Source organism: the organism of the source record quoted next, unplaced genomic scaffold (assembly GCF_019419815.1).
Source record: "Pyrus x bretschneideri cultivar Hongxiangsu unplaced genomic scaffold, Pyrus_bretschneideri_v1 Contig79, whole genome shotgun sequence".
Taxonomy (NCBI): Eukaryota; Viridiplantae; Streptophyta; class Magnoliopsida; order Rosales; family Rosaceae; genus Pyrus; species Pyrus x bretschneideri.
In genome coordinates, this window is record NW_025999819.1 from 1,833,053 (window position 1) to 1,843,083 (window position 10,031).

Consider the following 10,031-nt stretch of genomic DNA (forward strand, 5'->3'; position numbering starts at 1 on the left):
CACCTTTCCCACTTCATCATTCAGCCACATGATCTCCCATTCATTCACTCTTTAATCATTCCATTCATGCACCCTTTAATCATTCACTCCCTAGCTGTTTTTCCATTCATTCCCTTCATTATTTCAGCCACCATCACATTATTCCAACCTTAGCCGCACACTTCCATATTCCCTAGCTGTTTTTCCATTCATTCCCTTCATTATTTCAGCCACATGCACTCTTAATCATAGAGCCACATGCACTCTTAATCATTCAGCCACATTCTCTCCCATTCTCTCCTTATAAAACTGTGCATCCCATCACCTATAACCAACAATCCTTGGTGCCGTGCATTCCTCTTCCATTTTCCAGCATTTCCCCCATCCTGGCAGCAGCACTCCAACCATTCCTCACTCTATTCCACACATCCACATACCTTTCCACCACCTTCCAACCATCAAACACTCATCAACAACCAACCTACACCCCTTGCCGTGCCTCTACACCCCCCCTAAACCCGTTCTACATCATCAAAACAGCCCAGAAACCATCACTATCCAATCTGCCGCAAGCAAGGGAAAAGAGACAGTTTCACACAATTGTTTAGCTCTTCATTCTGAGTTGTTGAACAATTTTAGGTGTATTCTATCTTATATTTCAATGTCTAATTCATGTAATCTTTGTTTTGCCTTAAGAATGATTGGCTAAATTCGTTTTGGCTAAGGGTGTATTCGAAACCATGATTATATATGTGAAATAAGTTGATTACTTCCAGTTATCGTTGCATAAGTCGTGAATACAATTTGCTTAACCGTTTGATTTAGAACTTATTCTTGTATGTTGATTGAGAGTGCACGCTTAATTTGCATGCTTGAATTTGGTGCTAGGATATAAGTTTGTTTCACCTAATCGTTATGAATTTATATTCACAAGTAGTGAAGGTCGCTAGTCACGATCATGTTAAGTAGATTCCTGGCAAGAGTTTCATGCTTTTCATAGTTACAAATGCCTTGTCGATGCTTATGATTTCCAAAGAACGTAATGATTCTAATTTGTATCTTTATCATGCTGTTCATATAGAGAACTTGTTAGGAATAATTTGTTTGCGATGCATATTCATCCAATTCAATGATTCTAGGGAAATCTGAAGGTTAATTTAAGCGGACCTAATTAACTTGGAGTGTCGAGGTTCATAACTTATTGAATTGATAACTGGAATTGATTTATGTTGCATATATTTCATGTGTGGAGAAGAACCCCTTAGCTATTCCATCATCCATTGGTCTATCACAATTTGTCTTACAATCTGTTTTCTTTACAATCTGTCCATTTAATTTAATTTCGTCCAAACACAATCCCCCCATATTTTGTTAAGTCTTAGTCATTACAATCTATCTTATTTTGTGTTTTTAAGTATTTGGAGTCTTGTGGACTTGTTTTGAGTTTTTGTTAAGTGAGTTAAGTGTTTTAAAGGTTAGTTTTATTTATTTGAGTCAGTTTAAAGTGTTTAGCACCCCTAGTTAATCCCCGGTTAGAACGATCCCTACTTACATCATTACTACAATTGTCACAAATAGGGTTTAATTTGTGTGTCACATTCGTAACGCATCAAAAGTCTAAAGAAATCATAGAAGCGATGAAAGATCGTTTCAGGCTTAAAGAAAAGTTCGGGTTCATTCGGGCCCATTGGGCTTTTTATTCAAGCATACGATGACTTGAAATAATAAAAACCTAAAGCCCAAATCAACACTAAGGGGCCGGCCAAAGATGAGGAAAGAAGAGAGAGAGAGAGTCAATTAGTTGACTTACTTTTTTTACCTTTATAAGGGGAGTTAAATGAAAAAGTTTCATTAGGGTTTTTTGTGTGAACATTTCAACAAGAGAGTCTCTCTCTCTACACACATACATAGCTGACCACCAAAGGGGGATATAGCTAATCATCTTTTCCCTTTTTGGTTATTCCAACATCCATCTCACTACACTAGTGGGTGTGGATCTTTAGAGGTCTTCTACTTTGGAGACTAGAGGAGAATCAAAGGAGCTCCAAATCTATCAAGGTGGAGGAAACAAGGAGGGGAGGCTAGACTCAAGGAGTTCCAAGAACAAAGAGCTTGGAGGTGGTCCATCCTTGGTCTAAAGTCTAGATCAAGAGGTATAAAACTCAACCTTCACTTTGTTCTTCAATACTTTGTTTGATGCAGCATATATGAACTTATGCTTCTTGAAGGGGATTTGCATGACTATAGCTTTGATAATATGTGATAATATGCTTCTGTTGCTTATGTATATTAATTTAGAATTGTATATGCATGCTAGTCACTGGAAATCCCACTATAAATCTCATAATTTCCCTTCACTTACATATCAGCTTTTGCCATAAAAGTCGTCGACAACATGAGCTCTATTGGGTCAACATGAAGTAATCACCCACATCAATAGCTAAATAACGAACGAGACGCATCATAGCCAATGAGTGAGATGTACTTAAGTCGTCCATATCTAACTAACCAGTATGGAAAAATAAGATCCTTACGTTGCATGACTTTTAGCTCAAACCCTGCATTCGAGCGAATTTTCGGTGAGCAATATTTGTTGTTTTTGGAGTTTCGAGTAATCTTGGTGAGAAATTTCTACTAAGATTGGTTGGGTTTCCATTTCACAGGTCAAGAGAAGAGAGCACAAGCAGCACCCTTGTGGCCCTTGTCAAGATGGCAAGGCAACCTGGCCATACGAGAGCAGAGAAAAAACAATACACAAGGTAAACAAAATAAAATGAGTAGGTACAACATGTTATAGAAGGCGTAAAGTGCTTGGAGAACAACAATGCTGAACAAAACGTAACAACTACTTGCAATAAAGATACAAACAACAACAAACCCTAAATCATTTCAAACAACAACAAACCCTAAATTATTTCAAAAACTAAAAAAAAAATTGTAATAAAGATACACATCACAGGATTTGTTTTCATTACATGATAGAAGTGTAGCTTTAACAGCTGACTAAGAATAAACACTGATGAAAGCGGAAGCAATGCAATATTTCCTAAAACAAATTTGCCATGTTATACCAACATAGTAATAAGCTTGTGTACATTTAAACCAAATGTAGGTGAGACTTTGTACTCTTAATTTTAACAAACTATCACGATAGTTTATGGAAGAGTACTTAGCCATCCATATATCATAATGGTAGCATGATTGAATAGTGAGTATGTAGACAAGAACTACACCAAGGTTACCTGAAGTCGAAGGGTAAAATGAGAACAAGAGAATTATTTTTTTTAACGAGAACAAGAGTATGCAAACAATTAGAATATCTCTTGCAGTTGGCAAGGATTAGCCCATCAAAACATTCTGAATACAACCTTTTCATCTTCAGATTGCATGTCCACTTTCAAAAGAAAGACCTCGCGAACGAAAAACAGTGTAGCTATGAGCATTGACTTAAAGGGTAACAAGATATATAAATCAAAGGTGAAAACAGAAAAACTAATAAAAAATATATACAGGTTCACGTCCTATAACTTTTCACAACCATTTACAAAGCATATCGTAGTCAAGCAAACATGCCTTCATTCTAACCAATAAAATATAACAAAAATAGAACACTGAATGTCAAATACTCATGCAGTCATGTGCTAATTCCTTTGACAATACAATATGACTCTCATGCAGAAAGCTTAATATATATGCCGGTGTGTCTCTGCATTTCTCAATGTGAAAAATAATCTGTATTTGTCTTATTATGAATCAGTTTACAGATTTATAGTCATGCACTGAAGAGAAGAGTCAAAGATCGTATAAAAGAGTCAAATGTCGTGTCACATTTAATAATCTGATAAATGTCACATATATAGAATGGACTCATAAGATTTATAACTAGTCTGATTTGTCTGTTAGTTCTAAATTGTATCATAGATCAATCATACACTCAAGATCAAATTTTACAATATGAGATATAGAAGCCTGAACAGCTTACCTTCCAATGAAACGCATTACATAACCCATCATACTTGTCGCATTGCATTTTTGCACATGGTATTTAAGGATAAGTTGCCAGAAATATCAGTGTCACTCCCATTAAAATACTTCAATAACCACAAAATGGCAGAACGGTTTATCATTCCTGCTGAATCATGAATGACGAGATCCCCATTTTTGCTCTCAACTTTTTCTGAAAACTCAGCCAAGCTTTCAAATAGCATGGAGCCATTAGATACGGCCCATTTAGCCATAACAGCAGAAGCAAAATCCTGAAAGACACTGTTAGGTAATAACATGAGAGCCCTAACCAGCTCAGGCGTGGGTGGACAGCAACTACAGAGTGTAAGAAGACCTTCAACAGCAATGGCACTCGCATTTGCATCTAATTTCTCTAACCAGAAAAACTTTGAAAGTAGTCCCTGCACTTGCACAGTGGAAACCGCTAGCTCTGATCTAATCAAGCCCCAGAATTTATGTTGTTCCACACAACCCCAATTAAGGGAATTCTTCACTAAGCGGAAAACTGTTTCAGTATTCTCACCAAAAATGGAAAATCTTTTCAAGCCAATCTCAATTTGTATATTAACAAGATCAGCATGATCTAATTGACCAACAAGTAGCTTGACGATGCCTTCCTCACCAATGGACATATCAGAAAGATGACAATAGACGCTGGAAAACAAGAATTTTAATCGCTTCCTCTCCCACACGGAACAAGTCATTATGTCTGAAAAAAGGAGCTGCGGCAGAGAAGTATCCTTGAATAAGGCAGTTCTTGAATACACAAGGAAGCATTTGTAGGCAGCAAAGGCACCATCGACTAACATTGCAACTAACTTCTTTTCCGCTTTAGAAATAGACTCAATAGTTTCATATGAGTTTTTAGTTCTACCATGCAAAAAAGAAAAGTACCCATTGACATGATATAGCAGCAGACGGATGCCTGAATCACTTGGAGTAATAGAATTAACGTCAACCATGGCATCTCCAAAAAGACCCACCATGCGTCCCTCATAAGCTAGTCTTGATGCATACAATAATAACCTTGCTCCAACTGGAAAACCATTCTTTAACCAGAATAGAAGCATAGCTTGCATATTTTGATGCTGTGAAAGAACAAACATACGGATAATTAAGGATGTAGCAGACCCAACTTCATCACCGTTTTCAGGACTATCTGGATGAAAATCGAGAGGAGAAAATAATTTGGACCCACTCAATTCATACAACTTTTTTATTTTAGAAGATAAAACATCCGGGAGAATGAAGCCACTCTCTGGTCCTTGGCCATCAAAACTCACAAATAAAAGTAACAGTTCTTCCAAAGTACAAAGAGCCATTGGATTTGAATTTTTAATTGCTTCTCCAAGATTATGAATCAAATTGTCTATATCAAGAACTTGACCTTCCCTGTCCACTACTAATGGACTATGGGAAGGAGCTGCATCATCTGATATCATAACTTTAGGTTCAGCTGATTTGATACTAAACCTGTCTCCTTGGCTACATTTTGGTTGCCATTCTGTTAATGGTAATGGAGTTTCCATACATGAAGAGTTCGAACTCACAAAATCAGCAGGATGGCAAGCTTGTTGCAACTCTTTAGAAATTTCAAATTTCCTACCTGACAAAATCCTACCAAGCCTCTCTTTCAATATAGGAGACAATGCATCACAAGAGGTCAAGATATCGAGTGAACGAATCACTCCTCTCTTAACAAGTACACTAAAAGAAGATGACACACCTTTAGCTAAGATATGGTAACGTTCCACATCATAGTTGTCCATAAGAAGGAACAAAAATTCAAGAATAGTATGAGTTACATCAATGTATCTGGGTATAGAATAGACCATTAATAACATTGCTGGTTCAATATCCATAATATTGTCTACTCTTTCCTCGAAAAAGAGCCAATCATAAAGTAGAGCTAGTTTCACATTCGCTTCAACATAATTCTTCGTGCAAGATTTGAAAAGCCAACCCATAACAGCCCATCTTGGAATGACATCTGACTGAATGATTTCATTGGTCGGGTGGTAAGCACAACATATAAAGCGAACAATGTCAATTATGAGAGTCTCTCTGTTTGGTTCAAATAGAAACTTCTTGGAAAACCATGCCTGATGACGCTTCTGGTTTCCCAACTTCACATGAGTGAGCAAAAATCGTAAATGGGCCTCCATTTCTGGAGTAATCCTAAGTAACATATACTCGCTTGGAGTCCTTGTGTTATAGAGTTGTGGAATACCTGAAAATCCCTGAGCTTTAAATTCGCCGCGATTCAATACCAAATCCTTCCATATTGTTCTAAACTTGAGCAAATGAACCAAATCTTGTAGAAGTCGAACAAGATCCCTGCCAATCTTCAAACACAAAGGAAACTTCTCCTTAAAAACTTTAATGCAAAAATCGACCTCCAATTGCTTTAATGCCTCTAATTTTGGATTGCTTAACAACCTATAGTGATCAGCTAATAACCGAAGATATGTATACAATCCACTAGTCAAAATCATCGGTTCTACTTCTAACAAACAATCCCATTTGGTCATAAAAATGCTCACCATCTCAAAGCAAAGCCACTGATTTCCATCACTATAATCCCCTCCAATAATTTGCCTCAACAAGCAAACCAACAAACCATCAACACCTACCGCTAGAACATTGATCAACTCCTTAGTAACCCAAATTAATTGAGACTTCACCGGTTCAAGAAGTTTCACATACAGTTCATTCACAACCTTGACTAGCAAGCTAACAAACCAGAAATACCCATCAGTGACAATAGCATGTAAGTGCTTCATATGTGTTTTTCCAACATGGCTTTCACATAATACACCATAAAGGATCGCTTTGTTGAGCAACAAGTATTCTTGTGGGTTTGGAATTGTTAATGAAAAAGGGGGCCTCAGTTTTGGTTCAAGAAGTTCAAAGGCTTGTCTCAGAGAGAGCTCTATTGGGTTTTCAGCTTCATGGGAAGAGGTTTGAATTAGTTTCATTTCCACGTCTGGTTTATATAGAACAGCTGTAATGACCCTCTGTGTGTAATTGGGGAATAATGGTAGTAGAATTGAGTTAAGAGACTCAGAGGTTACTGAAATTTAACTTAGCAAATCATATTTAATGGAGACATAGAAATAGCTGAGGGGAGCACCTCATAGCAGATCTTCTGTATATTTCAATAACAAAAAGTTGGGCACTGGTTAGCGGCTTCTTGGATCACGCCACTGCTCATAGTAGCTCATCGAGCACACCTGCATGAGTAGAATAAAAACAATCTAAGAAACGTATACATAAGAGCTATCGCAGAGAACCCCAACACTCTGTATAGTCAGGTAGTAAATCAAGAAGCCATATCCAATGCAAGAGAGCATTGTACCAGCTTCTTTTTCTTTTGGATAAAAAGAAACTCACAACAAAACTACTAGTACAATACATTAAGAGACTCCAGACTGAAAAAAGAATAATCCCTAAATTATGGAGATACCAAAGTGCATAAAGTAAGCCCAAAATCCAACTCTCCCCACACATTATCCACCCACCCTCTAACATCGTAAAAAGTCCTAATTCTTTCCCATCTCAACTGATCATCTTCATTACGATCTCTCTAATAGATATAGGATTCACATACCCACCTAAATTAGAGAGATTGTACACAACACGAGCAGTAGAGATGGTAATTATAGAGCAACGGTCAATTTTGACTGAAACTATTTTTCTTAGAAACTATATTTTAGGCATGTAGGTTATGCACAACCTCATTCACGTAATGTTTTCTTTTTCCTTTTTTTTTTTTTTGTCTAAGAATTTTCTTTTTATTAAAAGGAAACCTCATTGATGTAATAATCTTACAATTAAATGTTCAGAATCCTACATTAATATTAGTAAAATACAAATATGAATATAGGTATGAAGGGTTTTCTGACATTTAGTATGAACGGTATAATAACATCGGCAAGTAAACGAAATTGTTTCGTTAAACCTAAAACATTTAGCCCTTCATGACTAGAGATTAAGCTGGATAGAGCAAGTGATTAAGCAATAGAGCAAATACCATATTCAGACGTTTTAACAAACACCTGGTGTGCAACGCAGCCAAGAAACCAAAACCAATCGGGAAAAACGGCCAAGAAACATCAACTCTACAGATATACGTATACATATGTGTGTGTGTGTGTGTGTGTGTGTGTGTGTGTGTGTGTGTCTATGTATGTATGTATATATTCACGAAAGAAGAACACTTACATACACGATTATACGATATATTGGGAGAGCTCGACGCGAACTTGATTACTTGGCCGCTGTGACTGAGAAGAAAAGGCGCGGAATGAAGAGAAGGTCGGGAAAACGGTGACGAAGCAAGCGTGGCGACATAGGTGCGAGTAACCCAAGTATCGCGAAAGGGTAATGCTACGGAACAAATTTCGTACACAAAACACATAAAAATTGATGATTGAATTATATTTAAGTGTTAATTCATACCCTTATTTCTTATTGTGACACATCATTACATTTGCAAATTTAGTCTACTTAACATTACTCATTGCAAAATCGTCTGCATTATTGAGAATGTGCTGTTAAGATCATCTCCAATCCTTAAAGATAAAAGTTTTAAATTTTAAATTAGAAAAGTTTAAGTTATAACCCACAAACTGCTTTTTTTTTTTTTTTCCTTAAATAGTTATGGCCTAAAATTTTAGGAAAACTAATGAAAGAGCTTTAAAACTTTTAATTTTAAGCAAAAGTCATCTAATAACTTTATATTTAATAATAAGAACAAAAAAAAAAAAAAAAAAAAAAAAAAAAAAAAAAAAAAAAACCCTTATCAAACTCTCATGCAGTCTCCTTTGTCGCTGCATCTTTCGACTACTTTTTCTTGCACTCATCAATTGGGGTCCAAAAATTCCCTTGTGAAGCAACTCCAATCTTGGCAGCTCCAATATCTATAAAGCACACACCTCTATATATTTGTACTATATATACATAAGCACCCTACTACATATTATATATTATAGACATATGAAGCACTAAAGAGTACCTTGTGCAACTTCATTTACCAAGCCACTACCTTTTATACACAAAATTTTGATAAACATGATGCACCGATTAGACGAATGCAATGTTCCTAGCAATTTTTATCCACAAAACTACTAGCCGTGAGATGCTTTAGAAATTGTATGGTAATCAAAATTCAGGGTTTTTAAGTACACCCACATATTGAAATGATTGAAGACTTGAGATGCTTCTGAAATTGAAGAACATGAACCAGGGGTACGATCTAGGCTCATATTCATGGGTGTATTTGATTTTATTGATTTCATTTGCATTCTTTTTTTATTTATTTATTATTTTGCAGAGGGCGAATGTGAGATTGTAGGGAGATGAGAAGAGAAAGCCAAAAATGGAAGGACAATAGAATAAAATTAAGTAATTGGCGTAAAAAGTTAAGAAATTGAAGAGATACAGAGAAAACTTGATGAGTATCGAAGAAAATTAGAAGAAGAAAATATGTTTGGAAGGTGAGAATGTGCCAAGAAAATTCAAGAAGAGGAGAGAGAAGAATATAGTACCGTTAAGTTTCATAAATAGTGTAGCACCATTAAGTTTCATAAACAATGTAATACTATTAAGTTTCATAAACAGTGTAGTCAAAGTAGTACCGTTAAGTTTCATAAATAGTGTATTACCGTTAAGTTTCAGAAAAAGTGTAATAAGTTTCATAAACAATGTAGTATCATTAAGTTTCATAAACAATTTGTGTGAGAACACGTGTATCAGAATCTTTTTTTAATATTAAAATTATGTCCGTTTTAAAATTTAATTTGTTTTGTGCTTTTTATTAAAATTTATGAGTTTTGCATTAAAATTTAAGTCTTTTTCTTTTAACAAAGTTATGGCATAGTTTTTTTATTAAAATATACTTAACCCAAGCCCTTTTCACAGTTCGATTTGTGTTTCAGTTCGATTTTTTTTTTTTTTTTTTTTTTTTTTTTTTTTTTTGCTTCGATTTGGTATTCGGTTCAGTTTCTTTCGATTTTTGATTTTTTGAACCACCTCTAATGGTTGGA

The 10,031-nt window shown here is 35.7% G+C and overlaps 1 protein-coding gene across 3 annotated transcripts; it reads right to left on the reverse strand.

Moving 5' to 3' along the window:
* Nucleotides 1-2,283: 2,283 nt before the first annotated feature.
* LOC103936836 (integrator complex subunit 3-like) lies at nt 2,284-8,823 on the reverse strand. 3 transcript variants are annotated; one of them, XM_048575157.1, is made up of 3 exons: nt 8,209-8,823; nt 3,962-7,217; nt 2,284-2,701 (listed from the first exon to the last, which is right to left on the reverse strand). In XM_048575157.1, the coding sequence occupies exon 2, from the start codon at nt 6,960-6,962 to the stop codon at nt 3,990-3,992; it is 2,973 nt and encodes a 990-aa protein (XP_048431114.1). In that variant the 5' UTR covers nt 6,963-7,217; nt 8,209-8,823; the 3' UTR covers nt 2,284-2,701; nt 3,962-3,989. The 3 variants fall into 3 exon arrangements, with proteins under 3 accessions (XP_048431114.1, XP_048431116.1, XP_048431115.1); XM_048575159.1 differs by lacking the exon at nt 2,284-2,701 and having other exon boundaries at nt 3,784-7,217; nt 8,213-8,823; XM_048575158.1 differs by lacking the exons at nt 2,284-2,701; nt 8,209-8,823 and adding an exon at nt 8,018-8,136 and having other exon boundaries at nt 3,784-7,217.
* Between the last annotated feature and the right edge of the window lie 1,208 nt (nt 8,824-10,031).

Excerpts from the sequence above, each read along its gene's own strand:
- LOC103936836 (XM_048575157.1), bottom strand. The coding sequence starts at position 6,962 with ATGAAACTAATTCAAACCTCTTCCCATGAAGCTGAAAACCCAATAGAG.